Source organism: Bos indicus, chromosome 7 (assembly GCF_029378745.1).
Source record: "Bos indicus isolate NIAB-ARS_2022 breed Sahiwal x Tharparkar chromosome 7, NIAB-ARS_B.indTharparkar_mat_pri_1.0, whole genome shotgun sequence".
NCBI lineage: Eukaryota > Metazoa > Chordata > Mammalia > Artiodactyla > Bovidae > Bos > Bos indicus.
In genome coordinates this window covers 6,234,440-6,254,743 of record NC_091766.1, presented here as the reverse complement: position 1 = coordinate 6,254,743, position 20,304 = coordinate 6,234,440, and the positions used below count along the sequence as shown (strand labels likewise).

General features: G+C 45.2%; 1 protein-coding gene across 4 annotated transcripts in view; it reads left to right on the top strand.

Moving 5' to 3' along the window:
- The window catches only part of NWD1 (NACHT and WD repeat domain containing 1), an 82,040-nt gene extending 61,963 nt beyond the window's left edge, over positions 1-20,077 (top strand). For all 4 annotated transcript variants that reach the window (XM_070792588.1, XM_070792590.1, XM_070792586.1 and 1 more), the window contains 6 exons: positions 5,318-5,408; positions 8,602-8,756; positions 10,683-10,959; positions 12,627-13,177; positions 16,232-16,337; positions 17,898-20,077. In XM_070792588.1, the coding sequence (XP_070648689.1) occupies positions 5,318-5,408; positions 8,602-8,756; positions 10,683-10,959; positions 12,627-13,177; positions 16,232-16,337; positions 17,898-18,199 (1,482 nt within the window). In that variant the 3' untranslated portion in view covers positions 18,200-20,077. The remainder of the gene's footprint in view (positions 1-5,317; positions 5,409-8,601; positions 8,757-10,682; positions 10,960-12,626; positions 13,178-16,231; positions 16,338-17,897) is intronic.
- Positions 20,078-20,304: the final 227 nt, after the last annotated feature.

Here is a 20,304-nt window from a genome sequence, read left to right as displayed (position 1 = left end):
CTTTGATCTTTTAATGAATGACACTAGGCTTCTTCATTCTAGGGGTTTGCAATTCAGCACAGTCCAGGAAACATCTCTTGGTGTCTCCTGGGGGCTGGCCAATGCGCAACTGTTGATGCTCAGTCTTTCTGCGGATGCTCTGGGAGAAAGTATAGAACATGTATCAGAACTGTCCCTGATGAGGGGATAGGACTTGGGTTTCTATCCACCAGCTCCATCAGTGGTTAGGTGAGGGCTGCTCCAAGGAGCATTAACACAGGGGCCAAGTGTATGAGGGAATGAGGTCAGAAAAACAACCTCCCAGCACCGAGTTGCAGGTGTGCAGTGCGCACCCTTCAGGGATAGAGGAGTGCATTGAGGGGACATGGATGGGGCACCAAGATTGCATTATATCGGAGTTGCAGGTGGAGGAGCAAGGGCACCACGCCATGCATTAGAGTCTAACCGCATCGTCAGTCTAGGGAGGAATTCAGTCTAGGGAGGGAGCCAGGCTCTCCAGTGACTCACAGTCATACTAAGAGGAACAGAGTCTGTTTTCAGTAGAGGTAGAAATAGCATGTTCTTGCTTGGGTGAAGGAACAAATGCTTCTGATAGAGGCAGTCTTGGAAGGTTCCTCTCCAGGGAGACAGCCTCAGAAGAAGAAAGGATTACTAAGATGAATAAGCAAAGATGGAGGGAATAGGGGGTTGCGTGGTGAGGCGGTAGGAACATGCTTGGTGTTGTGGAGAAAAGAGAAGTGGAGTGGAAATAGATCACAGAGGGTTTTGCGTGTCCTATTGAGGAGGTGAGAGTTTCAGGAAGGGAGAAATATGGCCACTAAAGAATCGTCCCATAACCAACAAGGACCTACTTTATAGCACAGGGAATTCCACTCGATGTTGTACAGCAGCCTGGATGGGAGGGAGGTCTCGGGGAGAATGGATACATGTATACGTATGGCTGAGTCCCTTTGCCGTCCGCCTGAAACTATCACAATGTTGTTAATTGGCTATGTTGTTGTTGTTGTTCAGTCGACCAGTTGTACCTGACTCTTTGCTACCGCATTGACTGCAGCACAGCAGGCCTCCCTGTCCCTTACCATCTCCCGAAGTTTGCCCAAGTTCCTGTCCATTGCATTGGTGATGCTGTACTACCATCTCATCCTCTGATGCCTTCTCCTTCTCCCCTCAATCTTTTCCAGCATCAGGGATTTTTCCAATGGGTCAGCTGTCCGTATCAGGTGACCAAAATACTGAAGCTTCAACTTCAGCATCAGTATAGTGTATTGGCTATACTCCAATGCAAAATAAAAGGTTTAAAAAAAGAATCACCCCCAAACTCCAGATTTCTGGACCTCATGCCTCGTAGCCTCCCTGAGCAATCAAGGCACCAACCATGATCATGGAAGATAATCCCAGTCCTTTCATCAGGTCTCTTGGTTGCTTCCCATTACTCCTTCAATCACTGATTATTTTCACTAATATCCTGCAGCCTAGCAAGGAACATGAACTCTAGGATCAGACTCACTGAATTTGAAAACCCCAGTCCTGAATGTAAGTTGGTGCAGCCACTATGCAAAACAGTACAGAGGTTCCTTAAAAAACCAAAACTAGAGTTGCCCTATGATCCAGCAATCCCAGTCCTGGGCATAAATCCAGAGAAAACTCCAATTCAAAAGGATCCATGAACCCCAATATTCATTGCAGCACTATTTACAATGGTCAAGACATGGAAGCCACCTAAATATCCTTCAGACAGATGAATGGATAAAGAAGATGTGGTACATATACATAAGGAAACACTATTCAGCCATAAAAAAGAACGGAATAATGCCATTTGCAGCAACATGGATGGATCTAGAGAGTATCTCACTAAGTGAAGTAAGCCAAAAAGAGGAAGACAAATACCATATGATATCACTTCTATGTGGAATCTACAAATGAACTTATTTAAAAAACAGAAACAAACTCACAGACAGATAACAAACTTTTGGTCACCAAAGGGGAAAGAGGATGGGGGGTAGGGATAAATTAAGAGTTTGAAATGAACAGATCCAAGCTACTATATATAAAATAGATAAATAACAAGGCCCTGCTGTACAGCATAGGCAGCTATATTCAATAACCTGTAATAAACTATAATGGAAAAGAATATATATACTGAATCGCTTTGTCATAAACCAGAAATTAACACAATGTTGTCAATCAACTATGCTTCAATAAGCAAACAAAGACAAACCAAAAAAAAGGAAAATCCCAGTTCCACCTCTACCTAGTTGTATTCTTGGGCTACTCAGCCCTTTGCTGAGCTTCAGTTTCCTCATCTGTAAAACGGGGGCAAACAGGGAGCCTACATGCAGGGCGCTGAAAGGGATGCACAGACGGGCACCTCTCCAGGCTTCCAGTCAGCCGGGGTAGGGTGGGAGCGCTGGCATAACAGTGGAGTAAACTGAACATAATGTTAGTTGAGTTCAGGTTTCTCCCTGTGTAACTCATCTTTGATGCCCCATGCCAATCCCCTCGATTCAGAAGGCTATTCTGTCGGTCCCCTGGCTACTGATGGTAATGCCCTCGGTTACGAATGCCTATGGTGCTTTCCTGGGCACACATCACTCATAGGGGGCTCTAACACGTTTCTCCCACGGAGCCCCTATTTATGACTGGGCCGGCTCTTGTGGCTCTTTTTTTTTTTTTTTTTAATGATCATGGGATGCACTTCAGCTAAAACCCATCAGAGAACTTTGAGGAAGGTAGATAGCATGCCCGAGGACCACACAGATTTGAGGGTAGGGTGCCAAGCCTTTTGTGGATCCAATCTTTACTGGAAAATTTAAAACACATGGGGAGGAGTTAGGATGTAGGAAGGGGAAGGCAGGGTCACCCACGTGGTCAGTTATCTAGGTTACCAGCGTTTTCTGAAAGAGGAACCTTCATGGTGGGCAGCCTGGTTCCTTATCCAGTGGTTTTGCTAGCAGCTGCCAGCTTGTTTATTCAAGATGGGTGTCTTTAGAAATGGATGCCTCAGCAGTCAGAAGGCTTGATGTCAGGCACTGATATTACAGTTGCACATCTGTGACCCTGCACCTAGCTGAGTCTTTTTTCTTTCCTGCCCCTCTCTCCCTACATCCGCACACTTGGTCTCGGCATTGCTGCTCCTGGGAGCAGCCTCTTCCCAATCTGAAATAGAGGTGGTGGGTAGAACCCCACCCAGCTCTTGATCCCTCAGTGGGGGCAACTCTGATGCATGCTCTACTCTCTCTCAGGGCACCCCCAGCAGGACTCACGTACATTTGCCTGCATTGGTAACTGCTTCTTGAGCCACACTGATTGGCTGCCTTTCCTTCCTTGTCTCAATTCTCCACACTATACCAGTGTTTCCTAGGATCGACCCCCAAATAAACTAGTTGCACTCAAATACTATTCTCAGTGTCTTTTTCTGGCAGAACTCAAACTAGATTCCTAGAAACATGTATATCGGGGCAGAAAACTGTTGGCGTGACTGGACGACAATCCCCAGCACCCCCAAAAAGCGGGTGGTCAGGCTGAAGAGAGATCAATTCTGCTATTTAGAAGGATGGTGACTGGGTTGTAAGAACTAGGGGTCTCTAGAATCTCACTAGTGTTCAGATCCTAGCCCCGCTGGGGAGAAAGTCTTGATTCTACTTTCAAAACATGTGAAGACAGTGGTAAGATCAGCTTAAACTAAAGACGCAGTCAAGTCCAGGCCCACTCGAAGTACAGATTAAATTGATTCAGACCCCTCCACTAGAGGCTCGAAGGAAGCATCTTCTTTCTAGGTTAAATATTATTTAGGTTCTACTCTGCTTTTCGAGGGCCTTCCTAGGATGTTGCTAGCAGTAAAGAACCCGTCTGCCAATGTAGGAGACGCAGGAGATGTGGGTTTGATCCCTGGGTTGGGAAGATCCCCTAGGGAAGGAAATGGCACCCTACTCCAGTATTCTTGCCTGGGAGATCCCAGGGACAGAGGAGCCTGGCGGGCCACAGTCCATAGAGTTACAGAGTTGGACATGGCTGAGCGACTGAGCACACACACATGTATAAAATAGATAACTGGCAGGAAGCCACTGTGTAACACAGGGAACTCTGCTCAGCGTTCTGTGGTGACCGAGATGGGAAGGATATCTGAAAAAGAGGGGATATATGTGTGCGTGTGTGCTAAGTCGCTTTAGTTGTGTCCGACTCTGTGCGACTCTTTGGACTGTAGCCCTCCAGGCTCCTCTGTCCATGGGATTCTCCTTTCAAGAGTACTGGAGTGGGTTGCCATGCCCTCCTCCAGGGGACCTTCCCAGCCCAGTGATCAAACCTGTGTCTCCTGTGGCTCCTTCATTGTACGCAGATTCTTTACTGCTGAGCCACGGGGAAGCCCTCTATGTATACGTATGGCTGATTCACTTTGTTGCACTTCGTTTGTTAGTAGAGACTAATATAACACTGATTGAGAGACTGGGATTGACATATATACACTATTATATATAAGATAGATAACCAATGAGAACCTTAAAAAGACTCTCCTTCACAGTGAAATATCTATGGAAAAGAATTACTCGTACTACTATCTCCATTTCCCTCAAAATTAAAGCATAAATTGTAAAAAGAAAAAGAAGAAGAAAGGAAAATTCATCTTTGTGGTTGAGCAGGCACTCCCATCTTTGAGGAGAGCTGGCTACTGTGTCAGGCAGACGCACTCTACCCCTTAGGGAGGGAGAAGGCCCAAACTAACACACAGAGAGAATTTTATGTTTAGTTTCTTCTTGTCCTGCCTTAAAATAAAAATTGTATTTCATCAACAGCCATTGCAGAAATTAACTTCCTCCTGCCCCTCTTCAGGCAAAAACAACCAAAAATAAACCCAAACCTTCCTCTAAGAGCTGAACAAAATCAGTTCATCTCTGCAACTTGGGAACGGGGAGAATGGTACTGCCGTCTTCCAGCTGTAATCTATCTTTCAATCTTATTTATGATCTCTGAGCTCTTCTTGGGGCAGAAAACTAGAGTGCTGTGATAGTCGCTGGGTCCCTGAGTTGGTTACAACAATAACATCAACAGTAATAATAATAATAGCTACCACTTTGGGAGGGTTGATTATGAGACAGAAGGCTCCATCCCATGCACTTCTCACCCCATGATAGCCCCGTGAGGCAGTCCTGGGATCATCGCCCACTTAACAGATGAGGAAACTGAGGCAGCCTGGGGCTGAAGGAATTTACTTAGGATCATAGAGCTGGTGAGTGGCAGGGCCTTGCATCACACGCAAGCCCTTGACCTTAAACCCTTAACCTGGTGGAAACGCTTGATGGGCATCCTTGATTCTGCACAGGTTTCCTCCGAAGGAGACAGCCTGCTGGAAAAGCTTCCGGAAGCTGTGGGGTTCCTGGTGGTCTCTGAAGACGAGTCTCTTCTCGCTGCAGGTAGCGTTTAGCTCTCATTTGGAGCCATGAGGCAGCAACTCTGGGTTTGGTCGGCAGTGGAGAGGGGCCTGGGGAAATGGGGACGTGGGTGGGCAAACTCTTTCTGCACAGGGCCTCATAGTAAACATCACTGCTGGTCTCTGTCATAACTATCCAACCCTGTCCTTGTAATGCGAAGCCCACCATGGATGAGATTTCAAGTGAGTGTGGCTGTGTGCCAATAACATTTGCATGGATGCTGAGAGACTTCCCTGGAGGTCCAGTGGTTAAGACTCCACACTTCTAATGTAGGGGACAGGGGTTCAATCCCTGGTCAGGGAATTAAGATCCTATATGCTATGCAGTGTGGCCAAAAAGTTTAAAAAAGTACTTTCATGATGCTGAAATTTGAATTTTATACCATTGTCATGTGTTATGAAATAGTAATCCTAGTTAGTTTCTTCAAGGATGGAAAAAACTTAAAAACTACTAGCTCACATATAAAAATAGATGACCAGCCAATTTTTGCCCACGGGCTGTAGTTCATCAACCCCTGTTCTGGATAAATCTCTGAAACATTCTGGACTTCTGTTCCATTACCTCTGAAATGAGAGTGGTTATTCCTGCCTGAGTTACAGGGATAGAGAGGCATGGGGTGAGAGGAGAGAGTACACCCAGCCCACACAACCCCTCATATCAGGAGATATGAGTGATTAGGTAGCCACAGGAAAGGCTGGTTGGTGCCATGTTCAGACAAGAATCAGGGGGTACAGGAACCTATGACTTAGCCTGAAGTAGTCAGGGAAGGCTTCCTGGTAGAGGTGACAAACAGGTGCTCCATATCCTGACTTTATTTTTAAAGAAAAACATTTTAGAGTAGTTTTAGGCTCACAGCCAAACTGAGCAAAAGGCACAGAGAATTCCAGGTACCTGCTTGCTCCCATTAGCCTCCCCCGTTTTCAACATCACCCACTAGAGCGGCACGCTTGTTGCAGCTCCGAGTTTGATGAAACCCCACTGACACAGCATCCTCATTCAAAGTCCGTGGCTCACATTACGGTTCATTCTTGGTGCTGTGTACTCCGTGGGTTTGGACAAATGGGTAATGATGTATATCCATCATTGTAGCATCATACAGATCGCTTTCACTGTCCTTGAAAGGGAAAGGGTATCCGCTCAGTCTGTCTGACTCTTTGCAACCCAGGAACTGCAGCCCGCCAGGCTCCTCTGTCCATGGAATTCTCCAGCAAGAATGCTGGAGTGGGTAGCCCTTCCCTTCTCCAGGGGATCTTACCAACCTGGACTGAACCCGGATCTCCCACATGGCGGGCAGATTCTTTACCGTCTGAGCCACCTTAGATCAGTCTAATTTTTTTTTTTAATATTCATTTTTATTTTTTTATTTGGCTGTATCAGGTCTTAGTTGCGGCATGTGGGATCCTCCTTCCATCGTGTGAGATCTTTTATTACTGTCATGGACTCTCTAGTTGAGCATGGGCTTAGTTGCTCTGCGTCATGTGGGATCTTAGTTTCCCAACCAGGGATTGAACCCTTGTCCTCTGCATTGGAAGGTAGATTCCCAACCACTGGACAATCAGGGAAGTCCCAGTCCAATTTTTTAAAACTAATCAGTTTATTTTTTTGGCTGCACTGGGTCTTAGTTGCCACAGGCGGCACCTTTGATCATTGTCGCATGTGGGATCGTTAGCTGCAGCCTGTGGGGTCTAGTTCCCTGACCAGGCACAGAAGCCAGGCCCCTGCAAAGGGAGCATGGCGTCTTAGCCACTGGACTACCAGGGAAATCCTTCAGTCTGATTTTTACAAAGCCATTTCCAGGGTTCAAGACACTTTAGACCAGCGCTGTCCAGGAATGAAAAGTACAAATGTGAACCACATTTGTATTGTGTACGTTCTCGCGACCCCATTTAAAAAGGTAAAGAGAAATAAGTGGCATTTGTGTTATTAATACGTCTTATTTAATGCAATAGACCCCCAAACCCAACATGAAATCAACATGATTTTAATGGGGGCCTACCCCTCCAGATTGTCACAGAGCCTCGGTTTGAGTTCCTCAAGGCACACAGCTATCCCACCGGCTATTTATTTTACATACGACAGTGTATATGTGTCCCTGCTCATCTCTCCACTCGTCCTGCCCTCTCCTCTCTCCCACCCCCCACCCCTGCAACCTCGTGTCCGTAAATCTGTTCTCTATGTCTGATTCTCCATTGCTGCCCTGAAAATAGGGTCATCAGTACTACTCAAAGGCAGGTTCTTAACCACTGGACCACTAAGGAGGTTCCTGTTGCTGTTTTGCTAAATCTACCCCCTCCTTCCTCTCCTTCACCTCCTCTTCCTTCTGCTCCAGCCACACTGGCTTCCATGCTTCTCTCAAACACAGCTGGCCTTTCCTTCCTTCCGGGCATCTCATGCTATTCCCACCCTTCCAGTGCTTGCCACCTCTTCATCTCTCTAAAGGCAATGCAAATGTCCTACAATAAATTACCGCACAAGCATGGTGGCTTAAAACAATAAGAGTATCTTTATTCATGGTTCTAGTGTCAGGAAGTCCAAAATCAAGGCATTGGTAGGACTGGCGCCCTCCAAAGTCTTCTGAGAAGTATGTTTTTTGTTTGTTTGTTTGTTTGTTTACGCTGTTGTTTTTTCTTCACTTGTTTGTTTTTTGCTTCTTCCAGCTTCTGCCGGGATTCCTTGGCTTATGGCCACATCTCTCCAGTCTCTGCCTCCATCTTCACGTTGCTTTCTCTGCTATGTGCGTCTCTGAGTCCTGTTTTTCTCATGGCACCCAGCCCCTGACTTCATTGCCCTTAACACAAGCTGTAATCATTTTATTTTCCTTCCTTCCTCCTGCCCTCCCACCCCTCCCTCCACCTTCAAAACGTATTTACCATGTGTCCAGCTTTGTTCTGGGAGACCACCAGCAACCCAAACAGGCAGAATCAGCTGTCTGAAAACTCATAGCCTTGTGATAATAAATAACTTTACTGTTTTCTATGAGGTTATTGATCACTGGTGTGCTCACCCTTCCCCAACTGTAGGCTCTATGATGGAGGCCTGGTCTAGCTTGTTCACCACTGTATCCTTTCCACCTGCGTATAGTAGGTGCTCAAAAAAAAATCATTATTGATTGAATTCAATTACTCTCAAATTCCTCAAGGAGTGAAAAGTATAATCTTGGTCTCTGCTGTTTTAGGTTTTGGAAGGTCCGTGAGGATATTTTTGGCAGATGCACAGGGATTTCATCGATTCCTGGCCACTGACCTTGAACACGAAGATGTGGTAGAGACAGCCGTTTTTGGTCCTGAAAACAATCTGATTGTCACTGGGTCCCGGGATGCACTCATTCAGGTGAGGGAGAGATGCATGGCCCATCGTCCTCACCTTCACCTCTGGAAGAGAAAGTATGATTCTTTTTCTAAACAAAAATATTTATTTATTTGGCTGTTCCAGGTGTTAGTTGCAGTATGTGGAATCTTATAGCTGTGACATGCAAATTCTTAGCTGTGGCACATGGGATCTCCAGGTCCCTGCATTGAGAGCAAGGAGTCTTAGCCACCAGACTACCAGGGAAGTCCCAAAGTATGGTTCTTTAGGGATCATTTGGCTTCAAAATACAGAAACCCACAAAGACTAGTGCAGGCAAAACAGAGCAGGTCATTGGATGACACGGTGGGGGTGGTCTTCTGGGACTCAGAGACAGATCTAGGGGCAATTATTAAAGCATTCAACAAAAGAGAGAGCATTCCCGGTAAACATAAAATACTGGGAAGAGTTTGACTTTCAGAGGAGCAGGGTTGGGGAGATGGGGAAAAAATCCTATTAAGCTCAAAGTTCTCCAAGCTGGGGAGAAGAGCATGTGATACAGTAGCAGCAACATTCTGGTCTTAGGACCTCTTTAGATTTTTAAAGGTTATTGAGAACCTTCAAGGAGCTTTCATGTATGTGGATTATATCCGCATGATTCATATATTTTTAACAAATGATCTATTTTGAAATAGTTTTAGGTTCTTACAGAAGAATTGTGAAGAGAGCCCAGATAGATCTCAGATACATACGTGTGTGTCTTAGTCACTCAATCATCCACCTCTTTGTGACCCCATGGACTGTAGCCCACCAGGCTCCTCTGTCCATGGGATTTTCCAGGCAAGAATACTGCAGTGAGTTGCCATTCCCTTCTCCAGGAGATCTTCCTGACCCAGGGATTGAATCCGGATCTCCCACATTTTAGGCAGATTCTTTACCACCTGAGCCACCAGGGAAGCCCCATATATATGTGTGTGTGTGTGTATGTATATATATATATATATATATAACTTTCAGAGGAGCAGGATTGGACATATATATACACACACACATATATATGTATATGATTATACACACACATATATACATATATATATGATTATATACACACAGACACACACATATATGAGTACTCTCTGGGTCTCTTCGCAACTCTTCCGTAAAACATAAAACTATACATATCAACTCTTCACCCAGCTATCCTCAGGGTTAACATCTTATATCACATTGATCTCATTATCAAAACCAAGATATTAACATTGGGACAATATCATTTGGGACAAAACTCATCTACAGACCTCGATCCTATTTCACCAGTTTTTCTACAAGTGTCATTTTTCAGATCCTGTATTGCATTTAGTATCTACTGATATTTACCATGTTAAATTTTTAAATGCCAAAATCTAAAAATACTTCTCCATTAATTCCTCAATGTGACATATGAATATAATAGCATAATTTTGTGAAAACAGTAATTATTTTCTGAAACACACACACAAAAATCATGAAAAGTGTTATCATTTCATATTTTGGCAAATCTCTTTCTTGTCTGGCTTCACAGAAGACAATCAGATTCTCATATTTGATTCTACATTCTCCCATCTGTTCTGATAACATATTCCATAGTTTCTCGAAGACTATTGCTCATTTATGAGAGGAAGAATGTGTAAAAAAGACAAATGACTTCTTAAATAACAGCAAAAATAATTGTGTTTTTGTAGAACTCCCTGAAACTCCCCTTTTGCAGAACCACCTGGAGGCTAACTTCCAGGGGTTCCCCAGAACACACTTTGAGAACTGCCATGGTAGCTGATTGATGAGATGTAGGAAAGTTTGAGGGGGTGAGGAAATGTGAGGGCCCTTGACCTCCAGCCTGAAAGTTTATCTTGGGCAGACAAGTGATCTTAAGAATATTCCTCCTGAACTGCAGCAGCATAAGGAGAAGTTCTGCCGCTCTGCTTCCATCCTCAGGTGTGGAGTCTGTCAGCGCAGGGGACTCTGCTGGACATCTTGGACGGTGTCGGGGCCCCTGTGAGCCTGCTGGCCCGGGGTGGGGCCTTGGTGGCATCTGCTTCCCGTCAGTCCTCATCTTTTAAAGTCTGGGATCTCACCTGTGCTCAGAAGCCGAGGGCCTCTAACCCATTCTTGGACCGCACTGGCCTCACAGCAGTGTCACACAACGGCAGCTATGTCTATTTCCCTAAAACTGGGGACAAAAACAAAGTCAGCATTTGGGACTTGGCAGAAGGTTTGTAAGACTTAAGCACAGCCATTTGTGTGGGTAAGAACTGAAGCCCCTGTCTTGGTCTGTTTGGGTTGTCATAACAAAACACCATAGACAGGAAGAGGAGAAGATTAAAGAACAGACACTTATTTCTCATGGATCTGGAGGCTAGAAAGTCTGAGATCAAGGCCCTGGCAGATCAATGTCTGTTGAGAGCCCACTTCCTGGTTTGCAGATGGCCACCTTCTCAATCTGTCCTCCAATGGCAGAGAGCAGAGAAAGAAGCAATCTCTAGAGTCTCTTCTTACAAGGGCACTAATTCCATTAATGGGGACTCCACCCTCATGATCTAATCACCTTCCAAAGGTCCCACCTCCTAACACCATCACATTAGGGGGTTAGGACTTCAACACCTCTTTGGGGGTAGGACCCAAACATTCAGTGTGTAACACCCCAGTTAGGTTAAAAGTGGCTGATAGAAAACAGGACTCGATTTCATAAATTTCTAGCATATGGTCATTGACTATTTGATGGTCAATTCCTGTTTTAGTTGAGGCTTCCCTGGAGGCAGGGTTCCTGATGGGGATATTTGCACAAGTGGTGTACAGAGGAGAGCTCCCAGGAGGAGAGAGTGAGGAAGCAGGCTGGGTGGCAGCAGTGTTGAACATGGAGCTGGTCTCAGCTTGATTCCACAAGGAGCCCAGGAACACGAATTGCACTTCACAGTTGTCCCATCTTGAAGCAAAGGGACCAGCCTTTTTACTCCCATATCAGGCAGTCACTGTCCATCCTAGGTGGTGGGCTCAGCCCCTAGGCATTGCTAAATGAGGTGCTTCCTTCACTCAACAGCCATGAGATCTTAGATCTGGGTGAACTGACTGGTAAAGGGGATCTAAGCATGTCAGTAGTAATACCTGCCCAATCCCCACTGGGTAGACGGAGGTATAGAAATTCCTGTTGTTGTTCAGTCACCAAGTCATGTCCATTGAATCGGTGACGCCATCCAACCATCTCATCCTCTGTCATCCTTTTCTGCTTCTGCCTTCAATCTTCTGCCTGGCTGATCATAAAATGAGAAAAGAAATTCACTCTCAAGTTCGTGTCTGGATTCGACAGACATTGGTTTAGTGCTAGTCTTGGGGCCAAACTCTGGGCGTTAACAGTGAGCAAGGCAGATGAAGTTGCAAAATTTGAGGTGCTTGCCTGCTAGTCATGGGGGAGAGTAGGATGTGAAGAAACAGAGCAGGGTGGTGGGCAAGGTGATAGGAGTCAGTAAGCCACAGCCCAAGGGCCAAATCCAGACACACACTTGTTTCCATGTTGTTTGTGGCCGCTTTAGGGCTGTGCCAGCAGAGTTAAGTGGTGACAGCAGAGAGCATACGGGGCAAAAATATTTACTCTCCTACCCTTTACAGAGGGTGGCAAAAGGAAACATTTGGGATGAGAGGTTCCGAAGACCTGAGAAAGGCATGTATATTGGTTCTGAGAAAGCTTCAGAGGGTCTGAGGCAGGGCAGTGAGATGTTGTGATTGTCATATTTTAAAGCTTGGATGATTGGTGGGCAGGAGCGAAACCAGGGAGACTGGCAATAGCTAAGTTGAAGGGTAACAAAAGCATTTTTTTAAATCCTTAAAAGATGGGAACCAGTATCCCTGTGATCCATTCTTGATGCGGTCTTCTCTCTGTGACAGGTGAGGAGCAAGATGCTCTGGACACCTCCAACGAGGTCAGGTGTCTGGAGGTTGCCGAGCAGGCCAATCTCCTTTTCACTGGCCTCGTTTCGGGGATTGTCCTGGTGTTCCCCCTGAACTCCAGACAAGACGTGATGTGTATCCCTCCTCCAGAAGCCCGGAAAGCCATCAACTGCATGGCTCTTAGTAAGGACGAGGGGCACCTGGCCATTGCCTATGACAGCACCATCCTGGTGCTGGACATCAGCCCGGGGGACCCCTGTCCAGTCATCGACGGGCCAATATACACCTTCTATACCCAACTGCCCGACACCATAGCCAGTGTGGCCATTCTGGCTGACTGTCGTGTCATCTACGGCATGATCAACGGTGACCTCTTCCTTTACGAGTGTGTGAATTCCAAGGTGTTCCCTCTGGAGGCCCATGGGAGCCGAGTCACCTGTGTGGAGGTCAGCCACAAAGAGCAGCTGGCAGTCAGCGGGGCCGAGGAAGCCCTACTGTGTCTCTGGGACCTGCAGGTGTGCAAGTGGAAATTCGAGATGAGCTACACGGTGGGTAGCCTACCACACCATGTGCATGTCCTGGCATTAGAAAATGGATGATGGGCATCATTTATTAAGGGTACACCACATGCAGCCAACCAGGGTCGGAACTAGTGTGAGTCAAGTGAGAGAGGTCCTCGCCTCCAGAAGAGAGTTTTAGGGGATGCCAAAAAACTTGGCCATCCAGAGAAATAATGGTTTAGTTCAATGTTTAAAAAATAAAAATAGATGCAAAAATACACACAAAATAAAATATCAACATTTATTTATTTTCAAATGTTTTATTTGTGTATTTATTTTTGGCTGTGCTGGGGCTTCATTGCTGCACGGGCTTTTCTCTGGTTGCAGCGAGTATGGGCTACTCTCTAGCTGAAGTGCTCAGGCTTCTCATTGTGGTGGCTTCTCTTGTTGCAAAGCATGGGCTCTAGGGCACGCAGGCTTCTGTAGTTGTGGCTCCTGGGCTCTAGAGCACAGGCTCAATAGTTGTGGTGCACAGGCTTAGTTGCTCCATGGCATGTGGGATCTTCCAGGACCAGGGATCAAAGCTGTGTCTCCTGCATTGGCAGGCTCTTTACCAATGAGCCACCAGCGAAGCCCAAAATAGCAACATTTAAAATAAAGACAGGATGGGAACTTTGCTGGCAGTCCACTGGTTAAGACTCCGAGCTTCCAATGCAGGGGGCCCGGGTTCGATACTGGTCAGGGATCTAAGATCCCACATGATACACAGCACAGTCAAAAAGTGAAAATAACGACAGGATCAAATCCTGCACTGGCACAGTCCTGCCTCACTCTTCTCACCCTGATCCTGTCTGGCCTTTCTTTCACCCAAAGGTTTTGATTGTATGACCCATGCCAGGGCTCTTTCTAGTGCCAAGGAAGGCACTTGACCATAGCAGACGGCGTCCCACCTCTTGGAGCCACGTTCTAGTCGGGGAGACACTGTGAGCTCTGTGAGGGCAGGATTTTTATGTGTTTTGTTCACTGAGGTGGTACCTGTCCCTCGGAGAGCTCCTGACCATTAAATGTTTGTGAAATTAAAACAAAGCAGCATATACATGATGTTTGGGGTGCAACAAGACCTTTGAAGAAAAATAGGGCAAGAAAAAGAGGTAGAGCGTGGCAAGGGCTGCTATTAAGAAAGTCAGGTAAGTCTGGTGGAATAGCATTTTAGGCAGAAGGAACAGCAACTGGGAAGGCTCTGAGGAGGGAAACTGATGACTCCTTTACATACAAAGTGTTCGAGAGTTTTCACATCCATCTCTTAAGAAGTTATAAATTTTGTATCAATATGATTGAGTGATATCATATATTTACATATTCATATATATTATGCAAAATTGTTCAGTCACTACTGCCGACTCTTCATGACCCCATGGACTGCAGCCTGCCAGGCTCCTCTTCACTATTTCCCAGAGTTTGCTCACATTCATGTTCGTTGAGTTGGTGATGCTATCTAACCATCTCATCCTCTGCCATCTCCTTCTCCTTCGGCTTCAATTTTTCCCACCATCGGGGTCTTTTCCATGAGTCGGGTCTCCACATGAGGCAGCTAAAGTACTGGAGCTTCAGCTTCAGGATCAGTCCTTCTAATGAATATTCAGGGTCGATTTCCTTTAGGATTGACTGGTTTGATCTGCTTGCAGTCCAAATATACATATTAAAATACCATTTTATAATTTATTCCTCACAACAATCTTGTAAGGTTGTGCTAATATTCCAGTTTTCTCAGATGCGGAACAAAGATAGTACCTGAGGTTGCAAGATATAAGCATTCTTAATAAACTAAGGGAGACAATCTTGTAACTAAGAGAACAGAATATAGGCAGTTTTATCTCAAAATGCCTTCATCCCCCCTGACTTATCTTGATGAAGTCACTATAAGGCTGAGATATAAGTAATCTTTTGCCTTGTTGAGTTGGGAAATATCACCACAGCAGTTAAATACACCTAGCTTTTTCTTTTTAAAAAAAATAAACTTAAATTTGGAATCATTTTAGATTTACAGATTAAGTTGTGAAGATAGTTTGAAGGTTCCCATTTACCTGCTCCTGACCCAGCTTCCCCTGATATTAACATCTTACATAACTAGAGTATGTTTGTCAAAACTAAGAAAGTAACATGGGAACAATATGATTAGCTATCAACTTTATTGGGATCATATGTTGTTGGGTTTTTTTTAAAATTTGTATCTTTTTAAAAATTTATTTTTGGCTGCACTGGGTCTTCATTGCTTTGCGTGGGCTTTCTCTAGTCGCAATGAATGGCGCTACTCTCCATTCAGATGCCCAGGCTTCTCATTTCTGAGGCTTCTCTTGTTGCAGAGCACAGGCTCGAAGCACACGGGCTTCAGTAGTTCAGCATGCGGGCTCAGCAGTTGTGGCGCACAGGTTTAGGGGCTCCGTGGCATGTGGAATCTTCCCGGATCAGGGATTGAACCTGCGTCCCCTGCATTGGTAGGTGGATTCCCACCCACTGCGTCACAAGGAAGTCCAGGATCATATGTTTTTCAGTGAGTTCCTTTTTTCTGTTCTAGGATTCCTAATTTCATTTAGCATATAGTTTTTAATTAAATACAATTGGAGCTAATACTTGTATAACCAAGATCATTTAAGAAATTAAATCCTATAGTTCCTGTTCTCCAATGCAAAATGTCACTAATCCTCTCAAACCAATCTCTTTGAAGATGTATTTTGGGCCAAGGAATATCAATGCGTAGCATCTCTCCAGGTTTTAACTTGATCCATCTCGCAAGAAGGAGCTTCCCAGGTGGTGCTAAAGAACCTGCCTGCCGATTCAGGAGACATAAGAGGTGCAGGTTCAATCACTGGTTCAGGAAGATCCACTGGAGGAGATATTCTTGCCTGGAGAATTGCAGGGACAGAGGAGCCTGGTGGGCTACAGCCATAGGGTCACAAAGAGTCAGAGATGACTGAAGCGACTTAGCACATATGCATCACCCAAGAGGTGTTTACAAGTCTGGCTTCCTATACAAGTGCCTTGGGGCTGGATTCCTAGGTGTCTTTCAGTCTGAAATAAAGATCACATTGCCTTTTTCTACAGAATTCTTACTGTATAGGAGTCCAATGTGCTTGCTTCTCCAAGGATGACAAGTATGTCTACGCAGGCTTGAAAGATTGCTCCATAATTGTATGGAGTGTGCTGGATGGTGAGTCATTTTGCTTTGAGGGTAGGACTGAGCTTAGGTCTGGAGACAAAAGACCCTGTTCTGGATCCTTGACATTAGAGGGCTCTGCTCTGACCTCCCTTCATTGGGTCCATCTGCTTGGGGGGCAGGTATCTGCAGCTTCAGGGAACAGGCCCAACTGGAGCTATACCTCTTCTTCTAGAACCCATGCTCTGAAAACCTGGAACTCCAGAACACCCTCCCCACATGCCCCAGAAGTCCTCTTTAGGGCCTCTGTGGGCCTCTTTCCCAGGTCTATCCTTCTGAAAGTGGGCTATGCCTTGAGCGTGCACACCCCCAGGCTGTGAAGGTGATTGTGGAATGGTGTGCATGGAGTCTGGATGTGTGACCTGGGTGGGGATTCACATGTATGTATCTGAGGCCCCTTAGGGATGTAGGATGGAGCTGGATGTGGGAAGAGAAGGGGAAAATCGCAGACATCTGGGGTCTCCCATACTGTTATATTCAGACATGGAACTGAAGAGCCTGAGAATCCTCAACCCAAACCTGACCTTCCAGGTGTTCTGAAGGTATATCAACCAATGTAGAAGGATAGAATATATTTCACTTAATACAACAGTTTATTAGCTGGGTTTACAGTGTTTACATATTGTATCTTATAGGACGTTGACCATTCATTCTCTTTCCTCAGGCCCTGTAAATGTTTGGGGAGCCTTGTTTAAGATCAGCCACTTTGAAAACTCCACATTTCTCATTCTGTTTAACATCACACTAAGGACATATTAACAGAAGTTAACATTTCTTGTGTACTGGATACTGTCACCAAGTCATTTCATTATCTCAGTACACACCCACCTTTTATAAAATTTGAGGCTCTGAGAGATGGGGTGGGCTGTGGTTTGAAGCTGGTCTACCTGCTCCCCAGGGTTACCTTTGTCACATTCTCCTATAGAGAAAGGAACCCTTATGACACTGGCAGGGAGGGGTAGGAGTTATTGCTATCCCCATTTGACAAATGAAGAAGCTGAAGTTCAGAGTGATTAAGAAATTTTCTCAAGGTCATAAAGCAAGTAAGTGGCTGAATGAATAGCAGATAGAGTTGAATATATTGTAATCAAATACATTATAACTGAAAACACTGTGATTGAATCAGTATAATTGAATAGTTATGTTCTAATACATTGCAACTGAATACATTGTATTCTAATACAGAGTAATAAAGATGCTAAAGTCTGTGGACTGTGGCCTTAAAAGCCCATCCTGCACAGGTTCACAACCTCTCTTCCCGCTCCTTCTCCAATAATAATATTGACTGAATTCACTTTGGGATGAAACTGATACTTAGCACTTGACATGCATAACATCTTCAAATCTTCAGAATTCCCCTCAGCAGGTAGGCTCAGTTATCATTTCCATATTGTGGATGAAGCAAGAGGGAATGAGAATTTTGCTGTCATGCCTAAGCCAGTAAGGGGGATAGAAGAAATTTGACCCCACGCAGCTAAGTCTCAAATGTGTGAGATTGGATCTCTGTGGCTGAATTTTTACCATTTGTGCCCATCCCACCACTTCTCCCTACAGGCACACTGCTGGCTGTCCAGTTTGTGCATGCCGTGGTGAACAGAATCATCCCAACCTCCAATGGCTTCATTGCCCCCTCCAGACACGGCTATCTCATCCGTGAGCGTTTCCAGTGCCCTTCATCAAGAATCTCACAACAGGACCCTCTCAAGAACTTCAAGAAAGCAGTGTGGATGGTCAAATCCAGGCAGAGAGAAGAGCTGGCAGCTGCTGCAGGAGCACTCCAGGACTTGAGATCGGAGAGTGCCCAGGGAAATGAATCCAGATCAAACAAACGCTCACAAGTCTGCCTGCTGGTGTAAAACCCCCGACGGCGCCAAGTGAGTTAGTCCCATTCAGTCCAACTGAAGCAAAAAGAAAGTATGTGTTGATATATATCTGGACTCGAAGCCTCCAGTTATGTGACCAGACCTTGTTTCCTACCATCTTTCCATTTTTTTTCTCTCCTCAGCTCTATTCTCCAGTCCACCCCCAGATTAGCATCATGACAGCCAAGTTCAGCAGAAAAGAAGGTCTCTTTCCAACAGTTTGAACCAAAGTCCTGGTTCTAAATCTGTTAGCCCCAATTAGTTCATACACCCATCCCAGAACACAAAGCTATCTTTGAGGAAAATGCAGCACTCTGCTTGGCGGTCCTGACCCCACGTCCATCCAGACTGAGGTTGGAGTCAACACCACCCAACTCTGTAGACTGAGAGGGGGAGAGGCTACTCCCCACGGTAACTGGGGTGCTAGCCAACATGGGGATGGATGGATATGAGACCAACCAGACCACAGACGTGGACCACAGAGCCAATTTATAAAGCACCAGTTGGTATGGTCTGATCCTTATCACAGCCCATACTTCAGAGAGGGCAGGAGTTTCTGCTTCCATTTTACAGATAAGGAAACAGCCTTGCAGAGTTAGTCGTGATTTGCTCAAGATCACGAGCAGAGAGAACTCTGAGAAATTAGAATCTAGAGCCTTCCTGTTCCAATTTTTGTTGGGACCACCTCACTCTAATTTTAGACCCAGAAGCACAACCATCAGTTCCATGGGTGGCACATTCAAATGCCCACAGGCACCAACAAGTAATCAAGATAATTGCTGTGCACTGGGGTGACCAGCAGATTATGATGGTGACCATGCAAACATGGAGGGCATTGCTCTGTCTTGGCACGAGACACGAGAACCTTGACTCTACCCCTGAATGGCCCTGGGGAGAGCAGCCCACTGGTGCCAGAGCTTCCTGTTGTCATAAGTAAAGCCAGAAATCTGGATTTTTATGAGAAATGTCCTCATTTTAACCAAGTTGGCAATGGGTTCAAATTTGCACTTATAGACACACTTGGCTCATGTGTCTAGTTCATTGTGACCCAAATTGGCATTAAAACAGTAAACCTGTTATCATTCTTCCATCTATACTCCTTGGCTCTCAAACTCTGAGGCTAGAGATGCTTTTTATCTTAAAAACTGGAGGCTCTTGGAAGCAGATGGATAAAGCTGCCGACATCTTCCTACCATGCTTTTGAACCATCTCTGCCTTGTGCAAGTTCAAAAGTCTGTCTGTTTCTGCTCCACTTAAATGGCTTTTTCTTTTATGCCTGCAGCCTTCTAAAAGCCCCCACTTGCTTCTGGGGCTTTTGCTGTAAGGATAGCAGAGTCCAAACCTTCAAGGTGCTATTCCATCCTCTCCTCCTCCCCAACCTCCAGCTGAATTCCAGACAGAAAAAAAACAGCCTTAGAAATAGAGGCTTTTGAGCTGGATGTGACCTGACCAATGGTCTCATTCAGCCATTTTTAAAACTAGTGTTCCAAGGAGGGCTTTGACAGTTCTGCAAATGTCACTTAGCATCAAATTTCACTTAAAAATGTTTTATAACTGTAATTTAAAAATACACATTGGGTAGCAGTTTTTAAGGTGTTGGAAATGACTAGCATAGGATTCTCCTGCCATCTCCATTTAACTTAGAGGGGAGGGGAGCCCTTGAAAAAAAATTAAAGCTACTCTTTGCACCATGTCTCTGTGAATCAGGGGTTTACCCAATGCATAAATAAGATTTAGCTACAACTTCTGGTTTAAAATATGAGTGCCCATCTCAGCAGCCTCAGTGAAAATCAGTTGCTTCTTATGTAAACACTAATTTGCCTATAGGAAAGAATTTTTTTTTTACTAATAAAATGCTACTTTGAATTGTTGCTTACCGTGGTATTTCTGTAAAGAGTCTTCATTTAAGAAAGTGTTCGGTTGCTATGAATGTTTGACAAGCACACTGCTTTGTAGCGGAGTGACTTGGTTGAGGTTCCCCAGCTACGGTGGAGCCAGGGTGAGAGCATGGTTATTGTGCCAACAGGACTGTATTAACATACTATCCGAACTGAAGCACTTTTTGAGAGTGAAACGGAGTGATCCAAACAATTACTCCA